General features: G+C 48.0%; 1 protein-coding gene across 2 annotated transcripts; it reads right to left on the bottom strand.

Annotated features, from left to right (window-relative positions):
* Positions 1 to 4,578: 4,578 nt before the first annotated feature.
* On the bottom strand, positions 4,579 to 23,102 carry LOC120245389 (cytochrome P450 2E1). 2 transcript variants are annotated; one of them, XM_039252440.1, is made up of 10 exons: positions 22,912 to 23,102; positions 21,793 to 21,952; positions 18,893 to 19,042; positions 18,323 to 18,483; positions 17,753 to 17,929; positions 16,644 to 16,785; positions 14,319 to 14,506; positions 13,740 to 13,881; positions 6,051 to 6,127; positions 4,579 to 4,760 (listed from the first exon to the last, which is right to left on the bottom strand). In XM_039252440.1, exons 1-9 carry the CDS (start codon positions 23,086 to 23,088, stop codon positions 6,081 to 6,083), a joined length of 1,344 nt encoding a protein of 447 aa, XP_039108371.1. In that variant the 5' UTR covers positions 23,089 to 23,102; the 3' UTR covers positions 4,579 to 4,760; positions 6,051 to 6,080. The 2 variants fall into 2 exon arrangements, with proteins under 2 accessions (XP_039108371.1, XP_039108370.1); XM_039252439.1 differs by lacking the exons at positions 4,579 to 4,760; positions 6,051 to 6,127 and adding an exon at positions 11,807 to 12,941.
* Positions 23,103 to 24,091: the final 989 nt, after the last annotated feature.

Raw genomic sequence — 24,091 nt, 5'->3', positions numbered from 1 at the left:
TTCTGCGTCTTTTTTCTCCCAATCTCTCAGGTTTTGTAAGGTTTCCAATGTCTTCAGATCTTTTCTGTGTGATGTATGGGCGCGAGTGCAAGTACGGAGCTCCTTACTTCTCCGCCATCTTGCCCCCTCTCTATTTGCCCATTTTTCTAATAGGATATTTACCTTATTGATTTTTCAAGATCTTTATAATGTAGTCAGTTTTCAAAAAAGGCAATAACATCTTTATCTACCTAAAACAATAAACACATTTACTTACTGGACATATCCCCCAAGTATATATCAGCTTGTCCCAGATTTCATGTCAGGATAGTTAAGGCAATGTTTTACGTGAGAAAGAATTGTCATTTATTCATTTTATGGCATTGCAAATTAAAGTTTGTTTGTTTGTTTTTTCAAGCTAAATCCTCATTTTAAATGGGGGAACAACGCAAAGGTATGTGAAGAAAGTTACTACCTCTCCAGACTCATCCCTGCAGGGTCCTCAGGGTCAGCAGCCAGACACACATTGCACTTGTTGGCTGCACATATAGAACACACAGAGGTGGGGCGGGGGAGCCAGTGCCACTGGACTATACAAAATAGGGCCCTGCTATGCCACTCACCTACTTGTTTTTATTTCCTCATCAAATATTTCTTGGGCATGCTCCTTGAGATCAATAGATGTAGATTCTGGTCATTCTCTTTTTTTTTTTTTTTTTTTTGAGACAGAGAGAGAGAGAGAGAAAGAATGCATGAGCAGGGGAGAGAGGCAAGAGAGAGAGAGGAGAGAGAGAATCCCAAGCAGCTCCATGCTCAGTGTGGGGCCTGATGTGGGGCTTGATCCCATAACCCTGGGATCATGACCTGAGCTGAAATCAACAGTCAGATGTTCAACCAATTGAGCTACCTTGGCACCCCAATTCTGGTCATTCCTTTTAAATGCTGCATAATATTCCATGGTAAAATAAAGGAAATTTTCAACTTTTAATGTCTGTGGGCCCTGCTCCTGGGCTCCGAGGGAAGTTATACTTGAACCTTAACCAAGGTCAAAATGACTCTGCAAGACATATACCATATGTTTGCATGTATAGGAGGGTTAGGAGGAACTTAACGGAGGACTGTGGGGGAGAAGAAGGGGGAAAATAGTGGGGGAGAAGGAAGGAGGCAAACCATGAGAGACTCTTGAATGCTGAAAACAACTGAGGGCAGATGGGGTGGGGGGGAAGGGAAGGGGGTGATGGGCATGGAGGGGGGCACTTGTGGGGATGAGGACTGGGTGTTATATGGAAACCAACTTGACAATAAACTATTTAAAAAATAAAATAAAAAATAAAGAATAAATTTTAAAAATGACTGCAAAAACTGCAAGTGTGGGTCTATTTCTGCCCAGCACACTTTGTATATCTGCTTTGTTTAAAATATAACCAAAAAGAAACATTCCAAATAGAAAAATAAGCAAAAGAGAGAAACCTCCCTTGTGCCCATAAAATTAAAGTCCTACAGCCAGGCACACTCACACACTACACACACTAGAGGCTGAAGATGAGGTCTGCAACTTTCTGAAATGTCCTTTGTCTGATGACTCATAACATTTTATGTAAACAATCTATACAACCCTGGACCCAATGTTCTTTCCTGCACCCTCTCTGTGAAGACCATGTTGCCCTGGCAGCCATCTTCACTTGAGCTCCAGGAATAAAAAACTCTTTCTTCGTTTTAAATTTTTTAAAATCTTTTATTTTATTTCTGAGAGAGAGAGAGAGAAGGGGAGCAAGTGTGAGCAGGGGAGGGTCAGAGAGAGAAGGAGACACAGAATCTGAAACAGGCTCCAGTCTCTGAGCTGTCAGCACAGAGCCCGATGCAGGGCTCAAACCCACAAACCATGAGATCATGACCTGAGCCAAAGTTGGACGCTTAACTGACTAAGCCACCCAGGCGCCCCACCTTTCTTTTTTTTAGAGATTCTAAAAGATTTGCTCATTTTTGCATCAAGCACTGACATACAACACACTCCATAAATCGTTCCTCAGAAGGTACGTTTGTGTTGTTTCCAGATTTTTTTTTGCTTTTTGCCCACAATAAAGAACACTGTCTTGAAGATTATTTCACATATATTTTAATATTCTCTTATTTCTATTTCTGTGAATCCCAAAACAAGAATAATCTCTCTGCCCTGCATGTACTCCCTGCTTCCCCACATTCCTGCCTCAATGGGTCTTCAATTTCTACATTGTCTCCATCTGCTTGTTTCTATTGGCAAGTTCTATGTGCCCACTCGAGTAGGCATGCGTTGTTTCTATTTCCACAGGACATGCTCCCAAAGTGAGATAGTTTGTTCATAGGGTTTATATATCTTTAAAATATAATTATTTGAAATTTCCTACTTATTGATTACCTGTTCATTTTCTTTTTTTTTTAATATTTTTATTTATTTCTAGGAAGGAGAGAGAGAGAGACAGCGTGAGCAGGGGAGGGTCAGAGAGAGAGGGAGACACAGACTCTGAAATAGGCTCCAGGCTCTGAGCTGTCAGCACAGAGCCCGACACGGGGCTCAAACCCACGAACCGCGAGATCATGACCCAAGCGAAAGTCGGACGCTTAACCGACTAAGCCACCCAGGCACCCCATCTGTTCATTTTCTTTGTCCATCTTTCTCTAGTCTTTTTTTCCCAGACTGTATGTGTTCTTTGCATGTAAGGAGATTAAATATTTGCCTACCATGTGAGTGTATATGTGCAACCTTCCCAGTGTTGTTTCTTTATGCTTGCAGTGAAATTTATCCTACAAAAATTTGAAACTTTAATGCAATCAGATATATCTAATTTTTTAATAGCTTCTGTGTTTGCTGTATTGCTTAGCACAGATTTGTTGGAATAGCTTTCTGGATTTTTTAAATGTGTATTTACTTTGAGAGAGAGAGCACAGGAAGGGCAGAACAAGAGGGAAACAGAGAATCCCAAGTAGGCTCAGGGCTGTGAGCGCATAGCCTGACACTGGGCTGGAACTCATGAATCTTGAGATCATGACCTAGGCCAAAATCAAAGAGTTGGACGTCTAACCCACCCAGAAGCCACCCAAGCACCCCTTTCTGGATTTTTTTCATAGCTAGATGATTGATTATTTTCTTTAATATGCTGTCAACAGAGCTGCTCCTGCATCTTGTGAGGAAACCACAGGACTCAGCTCCTGCCTGCCCTTTGGTTGTGCATCAGGGGCTGGCTCTGGTCTCCTCCAGCAGCTCAGCCCCTGCTGTTGACCACCAACACGCACAGACAACAAATGATGCTGAGTCTGGATTGGCAGGAACTGGCTCCCATCAGATAGCATGTGTTATGGGATAACATCAGGGGGTGTCCTGAAGCCCCCCTCTTTTTACTGAAAAGCTGTCCACCTCTGGAGTTCAAGTGATGATGGTATCTGAAATGCTTTCAGAATAATAGAATGTCTCTATATGAATGGTGTGGTGCACATGGGACCTTGGACCTCACAGTGTCAGAACACACTCAGGGGCCCTCACACATAGTAGGAATCCAAGGTTCTGTCCTTGAAAGGTGCTCTTCAACCTTGTACTGGTTCATCAAAAGCAACTTTGTGTGATGGGAAATCTTATGGCAGTTCCTTAATGTGCGGCACCAGCAATTAGAGTTTCTCCAAGCTGGGCTTTCTGTAGGTGCTCTGACTTCAGCTGAAGCAGGTGCCTGCTTAAACCCGATGAAAATGTGAATACTAATAATTTATTCAACAAGTATTTATCAGATGCCTACTCTGTGCCAAACACTATTCTAACCAAAAGGGAGATCTTCAGGGCACAAAACAGAGTGTGGCTCCCAGGAATCTCCATGTTGGCTTTGTGGACTGTGTTAAGAATTTTCTTCAATTCTCTCGTTTGATCACACAATAATTCTGGCAGGCACCTACTATTGTCCATTCACAGATGTCTAACAGAGGCAGAGAGTGAATGAGTAGCTTGCTCAGGGCTGCACCATTAGCAAATTTGGGAGCATGGATTTAAAGTGAGGCAGCTGCAGAGCTAACGAAGGATGGATGCCCGTGTGCTAAGTAGACTGGACCATTAGCCTCAGGCCTATTCCATCATCCCAAGAAGCAGAACCAAGTATGTTTTCCAGGAAACCTGGGCCCTGCTCTCTTTGCTGGGTCAGTGCAGATGCAGGAGGCTGCCCTCGATGGTGAAGTTGGCAGCAGCAAGAGGGCATCACTGCCCTCAGGCACCTGCGAAAGACAGATTTTGAAACCCACTGACCACCGCTTATGTGGACACTGGTCAGAAGGTCTGAGAGAGGAGAGAGTGGTGTACTTCCCTCCTTGCCTCCCCATGCAGGTGAAACACACTGGGATCACACAGAGGAAACTGTGTAGTGGCCTTCCCTGCTGCCCTCAGGTGGGACTTGTTGGGGATTCCGGCCACAGGAGAAGTGTCTCACCCAGCAGGCCCTCAGTGCTGTGTGGAGGTCACAGGGTGGTCCAGTCTGCCCTCAGTTCTTCTCTTCCCCCACTTTAGTTTGGGTGATGTTACCATATTCATTGCCCTGTAAAGTAACTCAAATACATCTTTTTTGGAATAAATTTATTTTTCATCCCACAACACAAATTTGCTGCTTTTGATCTTCTTTCCCACTTAAAAAATCATCAGCATGACTTAGAGACTTCACGTGGAAATTTACAGAGTTCCATCTTTCTGTGTCTGGGGCCTGGGCACATGAAACAAACTGCTCTCTCAAAGGCAGTGGTGGGAGCTTCCTCTGTCCTGACCAGCGCGCACTCTGTAAATAAAAGTAGACTCCATAAATCAATATTCGTGTTTGCGCACTCTGTAAATAAAAGTAGAATCCATGAATCAATATTCGTGTTTGTGCACTCTGTAAATAAAAGTAGACTTCATAAATCAATATTCGTGTTTGCGCACTCTGTAAATAAAAGTAGACTTCATAAATCAAAGTTAATGGACTTTGAGAGAGTCTGCAAAACCTCAGCTGACATCATCAGCTGGTGTGTGGTGGACAGGTGAGGCAAGCCCAGCAGGTGTGGGAGAGCCCCCACCCCCACCCCGGAGCTGTGGGAGCAGCACCCCAGGCCCAGCATAGCATGGCTCCTGCCTCAGGAGGTCCCAGCAGAATGGGACAGAGGCCCTGGGGGACGCAGAGGGAATTCGGGCACCCAGTTTCGAGGATGGGAGGGAATCAGAGGGGTGGGGAGAATCATGAATGTACCTCCTTTTGTTAAAACGGTGTGGTTTGTGATGGTTTCCTAACCCGCTCTCACTTGCATTAACATGCTGCTATGTTAGTAAGTTGTCCTGAACCCAGGAATTTAAGTTGCTGGACACTTACTATCTGTTTCCCCAGCTTGCTGCGGGTGACTTTGAGCGCGTCTCCTTTTTTCTCTCACACATGACACTGATGAACAGTGACTCTGAGGAGGCACAGGAGGGCTCACTGAGTCCGCTGACAGGCAGCCACTGCCTTTGTAGTCCTGACTATGTCCCCGGCGCAGCCTGGCTCTGCACGCCTGCACTAGGGACCTGGGCCAGCAGGAGAAGGGCTTCCTGGCCACTCAGGGGGCACCGCCGGGGCTCCTGGTTTGAGGACTGGGCAAGCTGGCAGAGACCCAGGAGCAGGCAGCAGAGCTGTTTTGTCATGGGCACATCCCTGGATCAGAGGAGGAGCTGAAGCCCATCCAGCCTGCTCCCCGGTGGGGTTCCAGGAGCTCCATCCCAGATCTTCCTCTGCCCAGTGACAGGGAACTGTTAAAACCCCAGAACACTGCCCCAGGGGGTATCCAGAGTTCCTTGGTGTGGAAGGGCCCAGCATGGACATAAAGCCCCAGGCGCTTCTGGCTTGCACTCGGGCTTATGCTCTCTTGCCCAGCCTCAGGCCACAGGAATGGTCCTCACCCTGCCCAGACCTTGCCTTTTTATCTTCCAGTACCCAAGGAGCTATGGAGGGCATCTGTCTCTCTGCCCCAGAGACCCTGAGGGAGTTCCCTCCTGAACCAGGTTCTCACACTGCTCCAGCCCCCACCACCAAAGTAGCCGGATTCTTGTCTTGGCTCACCCAGGGGCTTGAGTGCCCAGCAGTTCTGCTTCAGCTGTGGAGAGCTTCCTTCAGATGGGAGTCCTGAACCAGGATGTCTGGAAATTAAACCACCAATGGGGTCATGCTCTGTCTCTCTCTGTCTCAAAAATAAATAAACTATAAAAAAATGTAAAACAACTATAATTAATATGCTAAGGGTGCTAAGGGATAAAGTAGACAGCATGCAAAATGGGTGGGCAATGTAAACAAAGAGGTGGAAACCCTAGAAAGAACCAACAAAGAAATGCTATGTACACACATCACTATAACAGAAATGAAGAGGCCTTTGACGGACTCATTAGTAGACTGAACACAGCTGAAGAAAGAATCTATGAGCTAGAAAATATATCAATAGAATAATCAGAAACAAAAAGCAAAGAGAAAAGACTGAAAAAAAAGTATCAGAGTATCTAATTCTGTAGGATGACTACAAAAGATGTAATATACATGTAATGAGAAGACCAGAAGGAGAAACATCAAAACAATAACAACTGAGAATCTCCCCCAAATTAATGTCAGACACCAAACAGAAATCTCAGAAAACACCAAGCATTAAATAAATGTCAAAAGCACTACACCTAATCATACCATATTCAAACTACAGAAAATCAAAAACAAAGAAAAAATCCTGAAAGAAGATCGGGGGGAAAAACATCTTACCTACAGCAGAACAGAAATAAGAATTACATCTTGGAGGAGTTAAGATGACGGAGGAGCAGGGGGACCAGCACTTCCCTCCTCTGAAACACAGCTGTATTGAGGTCAGGTTACATACAGCACCCAGGAAACTGACCTGCGGAATGGCACAGTGATCTCCACAGTCGGACTGAGACAGCCTGGCCGGACCGAGGGGCGTGCGTGTGAATTTGGGGAGATAAAACGGTGTAGCCAGGGAGGAGAGGGAGCCCCTTCTGTGCAGAGACAAAGGGAACAAAAGAGAGAGGGCTGTGAAAGTGCAGCGTCAAGTTAGCACAAGAGGGAGGCCTCTCTGGACGACGGGCTGGGGAACAAGAAATACAGAGAGCGCCGGTTCTTGTCTGCAAACAGCCTTTGGAGCTGAAACTCGGAGGGGTTTTTTTGTTTTTGTTTTTTGTTTTTTGTTTTTTAATTTTTTTTATTTATTTCTAGGAGAGAGAGAGAGACAGCGTGAGCAGGGGAGGGTCAGAGAGAGAGGGAGACACAGGCTCGGAAACAGGCTCGGAAACAGGCTCGGAAACAGGCTCCAGGCTCTGAGCTGGCAGCCAGCACAGAGCCCGACGCGGGGCTCGAACCCACGAACGGTGAGATCATGACCTAAGCGAAAGTAGGACGCTTAACCGACTAAGCCACCCAGGCGCCCCTGAAACTCAGGGGTTTTGAAAGCGCGTGACTTTCTGCCAAGCTGTGCGCTCCTGGGGAGGAGGGAGCCGGCCCCGAGCATAGCAAGGGGCAGTGATCTGTGGAATGCACTGGGAGAGAACTTCCTGAAGTGCTTTTGGAAGAGGGGTTATTGCTTCCCAAGGACAAAAGACCCTGAAGGTGCAAGCCAAAGTCTTTCATCAGCAGAGTGGAGAGGCTCTACTCTGGAGCAGGGGAGTAGATCCCTGAGTGTGGACTCCAGAGAAATCACACTCGGCCATAACTGACCCCAATCAAAGAGAAGCATGTCTGCCCACAGGAATGCCTGGTGTGCCCATTTACAACAGAACAGGGTGGACAGCACAATGCCAGCCAGTTAGCCTCACTTCAGATCACAGTCCCTAAGGAAAATGTGTTTCATGAAACTAGGCATGAAAAGTCCATAGGCCCTTCCCTTGGGAAAGTGTCAGCAGAAAATTCACATTCAGTAGGTTGGCAGACAAGTTGGGGATTGCATGAGGGCCCAGAGTCAGGTGACCCCAACAGGTCCTTAGGCCACAATTGCCTGGTGGGCCCACCTCTGATGTGGGGGTCTTCTGTGACCAACTCCCATCAGGACCCTCTGGGGTCACCAATCACTTTTCTAAAGAAGACATCCAGAAGACTAATAAACATGAAAAAAATGCTCCACATCACTCATCATCAGGGAAATACAAATCAAAACCACAATGAGATACCGCACACCTGTCAGGATGGCTAAAATTAACAACCCAGGCAATGACAGATTCTGACAAGGATCCAGAGAAAGAGTAACCCTTTTGCACTGCTGGTGGGAATGCAAACTGGTGCAGCCACTCAGGAAAACAGTACGGAGGTTCCTCAAAAAATTAAAAATAGAACTACTTTACAATCCAGCAATTGCACTACTAGGTATTTATCCAAAGGATGCAAGTATGCAGTTTCAAAGGGGCACATGCACCCCATTGTTTATAGCAATACTATCAACAATAGCTAAAGTATGGAAAGAGCCCAAATGTCCATTGACAGATGAATGGATAAAAAAAGATATGGTATATATATACAATGGAGTATATTGTACTCAAATAGAATCAAAAAGAATGAAATCTTGCCATTTGCAACAATGTAGATGGAACTAGAGGGTATTTTGTTAAGCAGAATTAGTCAGGAAAGACAAATATCATATGACTTCACTCATGTGGAATTTAATATGCAAAACAGATGAACATAAGGAAAAGCAAAAATAATATAAAAACAAGGAAGGAGACAAAACCTAAGAGACTCTTAAATACAGAGAACAAACTGAGGGTTGTTGGAGGGGTTTGGGGGGGACGGGCTAGATGGGCAAGGGGCACTAAGGAGGACACGTGTTGGGATGAGCACTGGGTGTTATATGTAGGGGATGAATCCCGGAATCATTATTCTACTCCTGAAATCATTATTGCAGTATATGCATACTAACTTGGATGTAAATTGAAAAGTAAATTTAAAAAGGTAGTCATGTACAAAATGTTGTCAGAAGCCTGGACTATAAAGATTGCTCTGATAAGGTTCCAGACAGAAAGGAGGAGCACCTCATTGGACAATGCAGAAAAGGTGATCCTTGTAGCAAGCTGGAAAAGAACTGGCTAAATTGTGTCTGAGTTGCATCCTTTTGTGGAAGGCTGAACTCGAGAGAAACTGGATATGTAGCTGCGTAGGTCTCTAAACAAAGTGCTGGTGGAGCAGACTGGTCCTTCCGGCCTGCTCATAGGAAAATGCAAGGACAAAGGAGTGACTTGAAGATGGGATTGTTAAGCAAAAGGTAACTAGAAACTAAATCTGTGGGAAATTCTTAGCCTATCCTTAGTGCCAAAAAAAAAAAAAAAAATTAAAAAGGAGAGACAGCATGTTCAGAAGAGAGTACTAAGGGTGTGGCCAAATAGTGCTTTGGTTCGGAGGTTCACAGGGTGGAAGCCAGGTGAGGGAGGAGGGGATGGGAAGGAGGGTTGGGAAGCTGTTGGACTGGAATTTACAGGCTGAGGTATGAGAGCTCTTCAGCTGTGAAGTGCACAGAATGTCAAGGCAAGGGAAGCATGACCCCAAAGTCCACCCAAAACTGCCAGAACCACGTCTTCAGTTTCAAAGGAGGACAGTTGCCTTGTTTTCACAGGCCAGATGCCCTCCGCCCAAAGCCCTTGGGGTAGAGTGCCTGGCAGAGCCCCAGGGTGTGACCCCTGCCCAGCAGAGGTTCAGGAGCAGGACCTGCACCCCACTGGGCGCAGGGGAAGAGCTTCAAGCCAGAGAGGGTTCTCCTCAGGCGTTGAGATCGTGCAGTTTGTCCGGCTGGGCTTTGGACATACTTGGGACCCACTGCACCCACCGCCCCTCCTGGTTCCATCTCTCCACACTGGAATGTCTGCCGTGTGCCTGCGCCACCACTATATTCTGGAAGCACGTAACTCATCTGGTGTCACCGGGAACAGCTGGAGAGGGTTTTGCCTGAGGAGGAACCATGCCTCCAGTTTCACCCCCATCTGATTTAGTGGATATTTAGGGGACACTGGATTTTAGACTTAAGGGCTGACTGCAAGCAGTAAGACTTTGAAGCTGTTGGGATGGAATGAGTGTATTCCATATGTGGGAGGATATGAATTTGGGGAAGCCAGGAATGGAAAGCAATAGACTGGATGTCTATGTTCCCCAGAATTCCTATGTTGCAACCCTAATTCCAATGTGATGGTCTTAGGATGTGGGGCCTTTGGGAGGCGATCAGGCCATGGAGATGGAGCCACAGGAATGGGGCCAGTGAGCTAGCTAGCTCTTTTTCTACCACGTGAGGACAGCAAAAAGTCATCCACCTGCAACCCAGAAGCATGCTGGCATCATGAACTTGGACTTCTAGCCTCCAGACTGTGGGAAGTGTATTTCAGTTGGTGATAAACCCCAGTCTATGGTACTTTGTTACACCAGACAGAACAGATCAAGACATTCCTCCCCTCCCGCAGCCACCCCACCCTCTCTGTCTCCATTTTGCTAAATGTGGTTCAGATCAGTGGAGAGTTTCTCAAGCTCAGACTAATTATCAAGGTGGTATTACCTCCTATTTATAACCAAGCTAATAACCAAATGCTGCTGTCCGGATCCATTAAACATTTACACTAAAAAGGCCCCCACTCTCCATTCCAACTTTTTTTTCATTACTTTCGAGTACTTCAGAATTTTCTTTTTTTCTTTTTAAAAAATTTTTAAATAGTTTATTGTCAAGTTGTTTTACATATAATTTTCATAGGGCACTTTGTAAAATTTAAATCCCTAAAGCAAATTAAAAGATGTTTTCTTATAGTTTTCTACTGGAAGCAGTATCACTCACCATGTAGGTGTGGTCATGAAAATGACAGGAACCTTTCAGAATGGGGCAGCTGGTCCTCCTCAGTTTATGATTTGCCGATTTGTCAATGTTGGGTTTTGCTAGTGCCTCATGGGGGATAAGATGGCATGCACATCCTAATCCCAGAATCAGTGGTTGGGCTACCTATGCGGTGAAGGGACTTTGAACGTGTGTTTAAGAACCCTGAGACAGGGAGATTACCTTGGGTTATCTGTGTGGGCCCAGTATTGTCACATGTCCCAGACTTTGAGTCTGGACTTCTCTCTTGTCCATCAAGAGAGCAGATGTAGAATTGAATACTCGAGAAGCTAACGTCCGGGAGCAGACAAGAGCTCTGAGTAAGTGTCCTTTCTCCGTATTTATTAGGATCAGAAGGCTTGCATACGTGATGGACGTGCAGAAAGAGACAATAAAACAGTCATCATTAGCTCACGCGTGTGAAATACAGGGGGTTTCAAAGATATGCAGTGCTACTCTGGTTTCTCTTCAGATCGAATAAATCTTTTACAAAGGTATGCAGTGCTAGGGGTTTGGGTCAAGACAATCAAAATCCCAGCTCCGAGCAGATAGACATTTACTGCAGGCACCAGGCACCATGTCTTTTTATCTTAACTTTTCTAGGGGTTAAGACAGATAGAACATGTTACCTCAGTGTCAACAAGGCATTTTTCTTGCTAATTAGCTCCAAGTGCTTTCTCCCTGTAGTGGTTTTCCACGCTATGCTTCGTTTTACCTAATGATGAATTCTGGGTGCTTTCGCCCTGCTGTGGCAGCCTTCTGGCCCTACCTGTTCTCAGACACTTTCGTACTATGGAAGTGGCCTTCCACTCTATGCTTTGTTCTAAGCTGGGTACTTTTTCCCTGTGTTGGCTTTCCTCCCTAAGCGTTATTAACCCATTGGTGCAAACTCAGAGAATTCTTAAACTTATTCCCCACAGTCACAGGACCCTTACGAGAGGCAGGCCAGGAGGGTTACCAGAGAGAGATTGAAGGATGCTACACTGCTGGCTTTGAAACATTACTTGTTTTATTAAGGAACACTTAGGCAGGACTTTTGTGTGCCACATGGTGTCCCAAAGGCTCTGCACACCTAACCTGTGCAGCCCTTACACCCTGTTGAGTAGAGGGGCTTCCAGCACACCCACAGACGGGTGGTCAGGGCATGAAGGCTGAGCACACAGGGGGCTTTGGTGTGTGCCAGTGGGGTGGGGGAAACTCTCTTGTTCCAAATTCCTCTTCTGTTTACCAACATTGTTTAGTTCACTGAACTGATTAATAATTTCCTCATTTCTGCCTCATTCCACACAGGGTCCCCATGTGCCTAGAGTTTTTTCTTCCAGGTATAAAGTCACACTTTAGTGTTAAGAGATAATAACAGATGTCTATGTTGACTTTTCAGACATATTTTAATCTTAAAATATAGCCCAGAAGGATGCTGACAAATGAGTCCAAAGGGACAATTTCATGTCCAAAGGACAGATGCTAGGGTATATATTTTTGATGTGGTTAACAAACTCCAAAGGTATACTACTTTCCTTTTTCAAACAACACAATAGCATTTGTTCTATTCATTCTAAAAAGGAATCTTTTTGTGAACCTTGGTGACTGGGTAGCTCTGCTTTCCCGGAAAAAGTGTTTAAACTACAGTGATCTCACTCACCCTTGTTTCCAGGGGCTTGAATATAGATTTAACTAGGTCATAGAGATTGTTTCAATTTGTTTAATTAGTTGTACACAACCTTTTTTTTTTGCTGTCAAATTCTGTCTGATGAATGTGACTCTGGAAAGAGGCATCTCTAGCCCCCAATTTATTCCCCAGGAAGCTCTGACGGCTCTTGATGAGACCATACAGGTAGGGTCTTCCTGGAGGCACCTGAGGGGATATGGGGGAGCAGGAAGACTCCAGGCTTGCATCAAAGAGCCTAAGACAGGGGTCTTCAGGTCACGTGTGCCTCACACATCTGAACGGGGAATGACACAGAGTTTGTAACGGGGTGGGATTTTGGCAAACCCAATTAAGCTGGGACTGAGGTCAATATCCTTGGGGTCAACGAGAGACTTCAGGTTAAAGTGCTGCAAAATGGCAGACAAGAACAGGAACAATTCCATGCGGGCCAGGCCTTCTCCAACACACACCCGCTTTCCTGTAAGAGACAATGGTGCTGCTGAGGCTCTGAGGTGGCTTCAAAAAACAGCAGGACTGTTACAGGCAAGGCAGCAGAGGGGGCCACGTGGGGGGGATTTGTGGACAAGCTGTCACCCTAAAGCAGAACTGACCCCTCTGTGCCTGTTGAAAGGAAGCACATAACACATTTCAGTATAACAATATCCATGATAGACATATTCAGAGACCAGCCTTCATATGGCTTCCATCACCAGGACTCAAGAGCATAAACATATGTTAGGTTGGGAGAGTGATCTCTGCTCAGTGCTCACCCTGACATCCTACAGGAAATAAATGGGGCCACAGCTGGAAGCCAAACGCTCTTAACACTGGGTGTTACTGAGTTGGTTATATGATCTTCCCTCCCACCAACCCCTGAAGAAAGGCCCTGGAGAAGGAGATCAAGGGCCCAAGAGAGGACTAGATGGTCTGATGATGAGTCTAGGAAAGCAAACATTAGACTTTGCTTATTTACCCTTGTATAAAATTATGCAGAATTAGGTACTAGAGTTTTGAAAGATTTTCACTAAGTCCTATTAAATACCGAAGAGTTTCAGTACTAAATGAATGAAGTTATCTGCTTTGCAGAAATAATAAATCATCTCATTTCCAGGACCTCTGGTAAGAAGATGTCATTTAAGCTGTGTGAACAGGGAGGAACACATCTGGGACATGTTGTGAACAGAAGCCAGGCCCCGGTGCAGGTCCATGGCCATGGCAGAGAGCACAAACCAGGGACAGCTCCTCAGGGAAGGGGCTACATCTGCACTCTTCTTACCTGCAGAAAATGCCTTGAAATAGTCACTATATTTGAACTTTCCACTTTCATTCAGGAAGTGCTCTGGATTAAACTTCTCTGGATCAGGGAATTCTTGGTTGTCAAATAAGAGGGAGTCCAGCGTTGGGATCACAACTGTACCCTAGAAGGAGCAAATGCCTGTGTCAGTCCATCAAGTTAACAGAACATGGGCTTTCTACTGGGACCTCCAGTTGGGGAAGTCATTTGCTTAAGGACTACATGGGAGGCAGTCAGGGGTTACGTCTAAATGGTGCCAAGAGCTGTAATCTCCTCAGAGGGGGAGCTCAGGGCTACATGTTACTACTGTTGGTTTCTGGGGTTGGGAAATACCATAAGCCCCCGGCACTGTCCCAAGGGTCTCCTTTCCAGATTTTCTCCACTTCTTGGTCACCAGGTCCATGTGAGGACTGCTGGGGAAGCAGCACTCTGCAGGGTGGGAACGCTGGCCGGCCTCCACCATTCAGCCACATCTGCCAATGTATCCTGCCTTTTAGAAGCTGGCTGATGGGCTAGCAGGGTTGTGGTGCTCAGGGTGTGCACACCAGACCCACATCTGACCTTGGGGATGACATATCCTCTGAACACTGTGTCCCGGGTTGCTTCATGGGGCAGGTTGGAGGGCAAGAGATCGATAAATCGCTGAATCTCATGCACCACAGCATCCATGTAGGGCATCTCTAGCCTGTCCTTGATGGCAGGGATTCGGCTTGGCCCAATCACCCTGTCAATTTCTTCATGGAGTTTCTCTGCCACAATATGAATAGTATAGATGTAAAAGATCGACTCCAGGCTGGCTCAGCACCCATCCACCCGTCCACCCAGCAGATACTTATGGAGCACTTTCAGCAGTGTTTCAGGGTGTCTTGGGTACCACAAGCGCTGAAGACAGCCAAGTTCTGTGTCTGTTTAAGCTTCTTGCACGTGTTAGCCTCTAGCTGAATATAGCTAATCCAGTTCTTGCCATTACGCCAGGAGTAGAGAATAACAGAAGGGTCTTAGAAACTTCTGGTTGGAGGATGGGGAGTTGGTGGCTCAGTCAGTTGAGCACCCAACTCTTGATTTCAGCTCAGGTCGTGATCCCAGGGTCATGAGATTGAGCTCCGAGCAATGCTCTAGGCTGAGTGTGAAGCCTGCTTAAGATTCTCTTTCTCTCTCTCTCTCTTTCTCTCTCTCTTTGTCCCTCTCCCCTACTCATGCTCTCTTTCTAAAAATAAAAGTAAACATTCAAGTTGGAGTGAAATCTCTGCATTAATTATTTATTACCCCAGGCTGGTTTATGGCATGTTTCAGGAAGTATGGATGTGAAAGGCAGAATGGAAACACATCTGCATGGCCTTCTTCATGAAGAACTATAAAGTAGGGCCTGGGTGTCCCTCTCTTTCTGGTGGAGGTAACAGCAACCTTTAGTTAGGCTGGACCTCTCTGAGCTTGAGATTTCCTATGGGCCTTTACAACATATTGAGTGAATCACAAAATTATGTGCCATATGGTTCCCAGGTAAAGATGTAAAACACACAATATGGATTGTATGCTGATATTTAACAAGCATTAAATGCATGAAGTCAAGCGGAGATCACACACAGCAGTCCTAGGACACTGCCACGTCTCGGGGCGGGCAGCAGGGCGGCCTAAGGAGGGACTTTGGCTGGCTCTGCAACCTGTTCTTTCCAAGAGCCCTGAAGCAGGTACTGCAAAATGTTAATACATGTTACATTTTTCAATAGAGGATGGTGTCAGCCATATTTATTTTCTTTTTCTCTATATTGGAAATTACTCATAATTAATCATGTAAGACACTTTTTCAGTCTATAGTCTCCCTGATACAAGTCATAGGTTCTGTCAGATTTGTGAGAGACTTCCCTCTAGCGACTTCTGGTTGCTTTGCCCCTCGCCCTTCTGTGAGACAGAAAAAGCAATGGCTTTGGAGTCAGATGGACCAAATCTGATCCTGGACAAGCCACATTCCACACCTCTGGGGGAAATACTTCATATCCTATGATACCTACCCTTAAGTATGCAGTGTATTTAAGCGATTATACCCATGCCTGGCTTATTGGAAGCAGAAGCAAGCATGCCTTGGGATGCTGAGGAGCCCTCTGGAGCAGAGCCCAGGGGAAGAGGGGACACTAGGCCTAGCCACTAGCCATGAGGACACCCTCACCCCAGGCAGCAGCACCCTTTCTTTCCTCTTTCCTGGTGGGTCAGCACTCATCACCCTGTTAACATATCAATGCCCTCTCAGCGCCTCTACTTGGCCCATGCCAAGGGCAGATACTTCTGGGGCATGGCCCTCTGCATGTGTGGCACCAGCTTTCTCCTCCTCAAAGGCATTCTAAGTCCCACCTAGCCCCGGTGCAGGAGGGGCCCCTGGGAAAGAACAAATGGGTTCCAGGATAGCAGGCAATCTTGGAATGCTTCTCCTTGGGGATCCCTTCTTCTGGTCCCCATTCTTCCAGTTGGGCGAACTATGCCATAGAGACCTTGGCCCCATCCTGCCTCTCCCTCTCTCCTCTGCCTGGGAGGCCAGGTCTTGATCATGGGCAGGGTAGACATTGTTTTCACTGTCATAAATAGGTTATATTATGGACTGGGATGCAGATGGCATTGCATTTTCCATGCTGGTGTTGGTTCTTCTTGTCTGAAATCAGGTGTGTGTCAGTGGGATGTGGAAGGACTGATGCTCAAGAGTGTCAGGTCTCCGTCATATACAAGAAAACGTCCACTGTATTCATGCCAGTGATTCCAGCCCCACTCCCATGGTGGCTAACAAGCAATGCCAGTTTCGATTCTGCAGGCAGAAGGCTAAAGCCTAAGTGCTCCAGCCTGACAGTCCAGGTGTGCCGGTGGCACGGCGCCGGAGTCTTTGCCCACTACCTGGCATACCTTCAATTTCTGGGTATTTCATGAGGATCAGGAGCCCGTATCTCAGAGTGGTGCTGGTGGTCTCTGTACCCGCAAAGAACAGGTCAGCTACAGTGGCAGCAATGTTGTCCAAGGTGCACCAAGGCTCTGCACTGTATTTTTCCTGCAGAGATCAGAGACAGACAGGGATTTCCAGAAGAGAGTGTTTTCAGGTGGACGAGAAGAGACCCTTGCCTTCCGCAGCAGAAAAGAACCCAACAAGCCTGCCTGCCCCACAAGGAAGGGGGCAAGTGTTCATAAGGCTATCCCATGGAAACATGACTGTCTCCATGGCATAGTCAGGGAATCCAAGAGTCCCACAAAACTGGCCATCAGCAGGACTGTGCCTCTTGCCGAACATGTGCTCCTTATACAGGACTGAGGGCTGTCCGAGGAGTAAGGCTTTCCCTGGTGCTGAGCCGTGACCTCCCGCAGCCCAGGGCTGAACTGTGGGGCCTCCGCTAACAACCCAAGAGTCTCAGAGGCTGCCCTTGACCTTCTCCAAGACCACAGTCAGCACCATTGATTCCCAGGAGGCAGACACCTGGGTAGGGCAGTGAGGGGCCCCAGTGATAGACGAGCTTCCAGGGAAATCAGGTATGGAATTCACATGCTGCTCTAGAGCCACAAGAGGTGTCAAAGGAAGGAGAAGTGTCACATCTGGATGGGGGTCCTGGGGGCTGTCAAGTAGGTAATGCTGGGTAGTCCTGGAAACTCTTGAACTCATGTACAATTTGGGGTTTATGTGCTGAGGAGGATTGTGGAGGGCTTCAAGCCAAATGAGACACACCCATCGAAGTCAGAAATGGTTAAGAAGTACAGCCTGGAGGGAATCCACAAGAAGGGCGCACGCACCAACCCCAAGAAAGCCATCTTGCTGGCCAGCACTGCGGACCTTCTATGGTTTGCTGTCTCCACACTCATGGGAGCAGGTGTGGTGGTCATATGAAGCCAGAGTGGTATAGAGCCAGAAGCACCAGATGTGCCAGTGTGAGCAGTCTGGGTTGCAACAGCGTCGCCCCAGCCACCCAGCAGTCGCAACTCCTAATGAGGAGCGGAAGCATGTCCTCACGTGCAAGTGTCTGTGGTACCTTCTGCATCTTCAGGAGCAGGCGGTCGGTGAAGTCGCGGGGGCAGTTGGGGTCCAGGGACTCCTGGTGTTCCTTCACTCTTGCTGAAGTGTAGCCTTTTATTTCATACACATTTTTTATTACTTTTCTGTGGTTTCCAGGTAGGTAGCGCAGATAGTTCGGAAAAATGTTATAAAACTAGAGAGAGAGAGAGAGAGAGAGAGAGAGAGGATTATCTTACTATGCTTTCTTGCAGATGCAACATGGTTTTGTGTACTGGGCTAATAGCTTTTCCAACTTGAATTGATGGTCGTTGGGTTGTATTATTTAGAACGTTTTGGCTCACAGTAATTCTTTGGCACCACGACGACAGGTGTGCAAAGTCACGTGTTAGTGGGGTCCTGTTTTAAGGGTAAAACAGTAAGTGTCCCGTGGTCAGCAAGGGGGAACACGGGGCCCTGTGGAGGTCTCCAGAAGCAGCATGCAGGCCATCGAGCCCCGGGCCCCTGCCCATCCCCCACCCCCACCTTGTTATTTGCCAACCTCAGCGGGCCGAGAGGGCAGATGCAGACTACGGAGGTGGGGCCTCACCTGGAGCCAGGTGGTGCTGAGCAGGTAGAAGTTCTCGTTGAACAGCTTCTGTATCCTCAGACCCGTCTGGTCCGTGTAGTCAAAGCGCTTGCGGAAGAGGATGTCGGAGATGACGTTGCAGGGGGCGTAGCCCAGGAGAAAGGTGGGGTCGAAGGGCTGGCCTGGAAGACGCGTGAGCTGTTGGGGTCCCTCCACCCCCCCTCCCCCCCACCCCCGGCCGCTCACGCTTGCCAGCGCCTGGGAGAAGCGGCCCTGGACGCTGCCATAATTCTAAAAGCCTTGTGGGAGCCTACTTGGGGCCCCTTTACTTTCCAGCTATTCTGGATAAACACGCTTGACGGCGCCCTTGCACCCCCTGAGTAGGGAGGAGCCTGAGCGGCCAAAGGTGCCTGTGGGCTAACGCGACCCGCTCGGTGCCAGCAGCTTCGGGGGGCTGCCCCCCCCCGGCAGTGGCCGGAGGGCCCGGCCCGTCTTGTCCCCCCCCCGCCCCCCCCCCGGGCAGTGGCCGGAGGACCCGGCCCGTCGCGTCTCCCGCCCCCTCCCGCCCCGCAGTGGCCGGAGGGCACGCACCCTGGGTCCCCCTGAGCGCCCCCAGCAGGAGGGGCACCTCCCTCTGGATCCGCTCCTCGTTGGCACGCTTCCCCATGCCGTAGTCCCGGAGGATGCTCAGGGAGAGGCGCCGGGTGTCCTTCCAGCTTGGCCCGTTGTTGAAAGTAATTCCTAGGGAAGAGGGGACAGGCCGGAGTCGCGCCCTGTCACAGCAGATGCCCCGGGGCAGGGCGAGAACCCGGGCTGCCCAGCTCCCGAGGGGCCTTCCCGGCTCTACTCGCGGCTCGCTCTCCCTGGGCGCCGTTCTTACCGCCAGTTTACCTTCTTCCACTTTCCCCGGGGTCTTCCCCACGTGACACAAAGCCGCAGCTGCACAGCAAGAGGAACCCTCCTCCCGCCTTTCCCGTCTGTTAACAAACTTCCTGAGAAGCTGGCCTGTTTCCACTCTCTTTTAAGCTCCACACTACAAATACGTGACCTGAAGCTTTGTGGCCTCACAGAAAGCGTCCTTACTGAAACCTGAGCTGTCACTCAGCTCCCAGACTCTGCTGACCATTGGATCTGGGAAGACCTCACTCACATTCCCTTGGGAGGTGCAAGCAAAGGTCTGAAGAAGGCCAAGGCAAGGTATGTTCTAGAAGGAAGTCTGGCGGCCGGAGAGGGACAGGGAGGAGTGAGATGATGCGGGGCAGGCCAAATGCAGCACTGAGGGCCTCAGTTCCACCCTGCAGGGAAGCATGAGGTGGGGACGGACAGGTGGATGGAAGGACAGCATGGCCCCCTGCTCGGTGTGGGTGCACAGAAGGTACACGGCACCCAAGGCCCTACTTAGAGGTTAGAGTTAGGGTTCAGTTAAAAACACACTCCATCAGCTGGGGATGGAGTTTGGGGGTCCTGGGATCAAGTCTGTGCATGCTGAACTCCTGATTCCTACTGGACACTGCGGAGGTTGCTGGGTGGATACTGGAGACACAGCTCAGAGCCCAAGAGGGAACCCAGGTCACACATGACCACACTCTCATGTGTCTGTGGGACCCATTGATCGCCTCAAGGGGAGGGCAGCTGCAACGTTGTTGCAGTGGCCTCAGCAGACTTGCTGACCCAGGATGCAGGGCAGAGAGGTGGGGGGACCCGAGTGTGTGTGCTCAGTAGGCCAGAAGACAGAGTTATGAGCTGCGCTCCCAGTCCTGACGGCCCAAGAAGCTGGGAGAGAAAGTAGGAAGAGGGAGTGCCCAGTGGACACCCCCTGCCCTCCCCTCCTGCCAATGTCTGTGACATGGGGGACTGAGGAGGGACAGGTAGGGAGGTAGTTTATTTTAAAAAGGTAGACAGAGACAGAGACAGAGAGACAGAGAGATTTCAGAGGAGCCAAGAATTTGGAGTCCAAAACAGGCTGAGATGCAGACAATAATGCTTCTCCATCACAGCTTTATAAACATTTACTGATGAAAAAAATTTTTTTAATTAACATGCACCCTGTGCTCAATATTATGCTGATAATTAAAATTTGTGTTATCATCCCTGGGGAACAAGATGTATCCCACGTACAGAGTCTGGGCTACATGGGACATGTGAAAATAGGACTTGGGAGAGCCAAGCAGGAGGGGATGAACTGCCCTCTTTGAGTCCAACCTATGGAATGTGAATGTGGCCCCTGCCTGCCTGCATTCAGGGACCCATGACTTGGACCAGGGGTGGCAGATAAGGGCTCCCTGGATCTAGTAGAGAGCTCCTTGACCCCACAACTCGTGTTCTTGTGGATCAGTGAAGCTCCTGTTGTGTTAATGACAAAGATTGAGTAGTTAACTTTACTTTTGACAACCCCAAAGAAGTAAAACCCACAGCATCCAACAGAGAAAATCAAATGCCATTGATAGTGACAGGGTATGACCTTGGGAATGTATACAGAAATAAGGGGACAGCACCATAAGAACAGCACACACAACAGGAAGCACCTCAATCTGAAAATTCTGCATAAAATGGATATAGGTTTTCTAGAGATTTGTCACCAAAGTTAAGCCAGGAGAAACTAGGGCCTGCTGGGTTTTGTAGGGTAGATGGGACATTCCTTTGTTTCTAATATGCTTTAGAATTTCACTAACATGACAGTAAGCAAGTAGAAAAGAATAAGCAAGGTCAGGGGGCGGGCAGGGGTGGGCAGGGAGCTCACAGGGCTGTGAGCTGGAGGAACTGTGAGCAGGTGCCCCCATGAACTCCAGATGTCCCAGGAGACACAGGCGGTGAGCATTGGAATCACTCAGATAAAAACCAGGCAGGCCCCCAGACCCCGACAGGAGGTGACAGTGCGTGTTGTAGATATGGGGAACCCAGGGCTCTAGAGACATAGGCTGCCGAAGAAAGAGAGGTGAGGCTATAAAGAGAGGATCGTGTGGAAATCTCTTTATGAGCTGGGCCTGCGCTCAGCCCCCTTCTTGGTCTTAGAGCACCCCAGGTGGGGTATCAGAGGCCTCCTCATTGGAGAATGCGAGCCGCAGCTGAGCTAAGCCCCACAGACCAGCAGAATGCTCAGCGGTGTCAGTGCCTCATCTTAGGTGAGGGACCTTGGAGGATGGAGCGTCAACACCCGGGAGCAAGTGAGGCTGTGAGTGGAAAGAGCTCTTAGACTGAGGCTACAACAGGAGAAGGAAGGCACCGCTCAACTGCCAGAGGTGTTTTCCCCCGTGGCATTTCTTGGTAAGCACGTCTGCCCTGCTCATCAGTGTGTGGGTGCTTGAGGTCCTATCTTTTTTAGTGCCAGTCTATCATGGTAGCTTTCAATAAAGTATGTACTGAGCACCTGAATTGTCTGCAGGTCTCTTTACCTTTCTATTTTATACTATTTACTATGTGGCTATCATCACTGGTATTTCAGGACCTGGCTGGTACCCCACCATGGGGATGCTCTGAGAAGTGGGGCTCACCTCTGTCCTTGTGTGCCTCAAATGCGAAGATTTCTCCTCTGCCAGAAAAGTCATTCTTGTAGTCAAGCAGGACTTCCTTCACTGCCTTATAGCCATGCAGGACCACAGTGCGCTGGGAGCCCAGGTACACGGTGAACACTGGCCCGTACCGCTCTGCCAACTGCAGAGACCAGCAAGCAGCCAAGTGAGGCCACTGGGAACTTAGGGAGAAGGTGGGACAGGATTTAAACTGACCCCCAAAGTTGTTATTGACCAAAAGAACACAGAGGGATCTGGGGAAAGACAGTCTTTGTCCAGCCCAGTTTGGGAAGACCCTCCCCATAGAGGCTTTCTTCTGCAGGAATGGAAATTTCAGCACACCCAGGCACCAGGACACATGTGCCTGGACACAGCCAACATGGTGGGCTGACTCTTCTCCCTCCCTTGCGGCCCCTTTGACTACATCTGTCCCATCACCCCCACTGTCTGCTATCCCCAGTCTAACCTGGACCCCCAGGGTGCTGCAGGAAGACCCTGAGCCAGCACTGTCCTGACCTCCACAAGTCCATCCTCCATGGTGCACAAAGCACTGTCAACACCCCCCTTATTGCAAACACTACACGGGTCTGCTCTGTGCTCTACAGCATTCTCTTATTAACCCATGTAATAGATTTAGCAACTCTTTCAATTTTTAGATTCTTTAGCTCATTCAATTCACTGTTCACAACTGTAGGTGAAGGTAACATACAGGTTGGTTGACACCACTTTTCACCCTGTTCTTTGGCATCTGCAGTGTGTACCTGGTGTGAATACATGGCTTCTCCTTGTTTTGCAGTAGCGAACAGCAGCAGCAGTCCCAGCCACACTGGCCTCACCAACACATCCAGTGACAGAGCAGTTAACACCTGGCTCAAGCAGAGGCCTCTGGGGGTGACCATGGCCAATGCCCACTCCAGGGCTCCATGCCCAGGCTGTACCACTAGCTAAATATTTTAAATATCACTCTTGGATACTACTGTTAAGTCAGTTCATTCATAACAGGCCTGTATTGAATAACAACTTGTGTGACAATGAATTGAATGCACACATTATGTCTAATCCATGAATTCTCCTCCCCCATATCAACAATATTTCTCCTACCTTAGTTAAAGATTTGGGAACATTCTTGAGGTCCAACTGAAGAAGATTCCCAATAATGGGCAGTGGGAAAGGGCCAGGGGGCAGTTTCCAGCTGTTGTAGATCTGCTTCCAAATAGAGATGAGCATTAGGGTGGCCACCCACACTAACAGGGCAACCGTGATGCCTAGAGCAGCCATGGTGCCTTTGGGGCCACTACTGACCGTGAGGATGCTCTGGAAGAAAGGCAAAGCTTTTATAATGCACCTTCAGGAAGGAGGGTGACCAACCAACCAATGCTACCTTCCTTTTCCTCTGGCTCAAGATACTAATTTATAATTAACTACTGTTGGCCATCATTTCAAAGGCTGATTCCTGTAGTGGTTGCATCCTAGAAGCTCCATCCAGCACCCACCTTATGATCCCCAGGGCCTGTCAACATTGGATGCTGGACCTGCACCAAAGTCATCCAACACAACATCCAGGGGGAATATCACCAACCCTTAGGTCAGACCACGGACACTGGTTTGGACAGGAGGATCCAGATTGTGTTTACACATGTTCTTTGGAAACAGGATCTATGCGCTGCATCAGTTATGTGCTGACAACTGTCTCCATGGCCAAATTCTAGATCTCATAATACAAGTCTCTTAATGTCTGATCAAGTTCATCTGAGCAGCCCCCAGTAGTACCTGAATCACCAGCAGCGAAACTCATAGGGCTAGAATAGGGAAATTCAACAGCTGAATTCCACTCCACTTGGTCAAAGCAACTGGAAAATTGAGAGGAAAAAAGAAAGACAGAAAAAGAATTGACAAATTTTGAAAAATTTAATATCTATTATAAAAGGTATATTTTATTGTAGAAAATTTGGGGATAATTATACTTTAAGATAATTTTTGCCAAATTCTAAAAAAAAATTAGGTTAGGATCTTTACTGTGTTTGTTTTAAAACAATGAGTTAACTTGAGCAGACTTTAGACTCTTACAATGTCTTGTCTTTGTTTATCCATAAACATCACAGGGCTCCAGTCTGCACCTTCTGGTCACCATTAGTCATTCGCACGGGACCTTCCACCTACCTACTAGAGCTGTTTCTAGGCATTTCACTGAGCTTTTGTGTGTGTGTGTGTGTTTAGAATAAAGAGAATACTTTTCATTCTGTCTTCTAACTGGCGATATAGAGAAGAATTTAATTGTAAT

Source organism: Hyaena hyaena, unplaced genomic scaffold (assembly GCF_003009895.1).
Source record: "Hyaena hyaena isolate Hyena2069 unplaced genomic scaffold, ASM300989v1 scaffold_409, whole genome shotgun sequence".
In the NCBI taxonomy this organism is placed as follows: Eukaryota; Metazoa; Chordata; class Mammalia; order Carnivora; family Hyaenidae; genus Hyaena; species Hyaena hyaena.
This window is presented reverse-complemented; position numbering and strand designations above follow the sequence as displayed.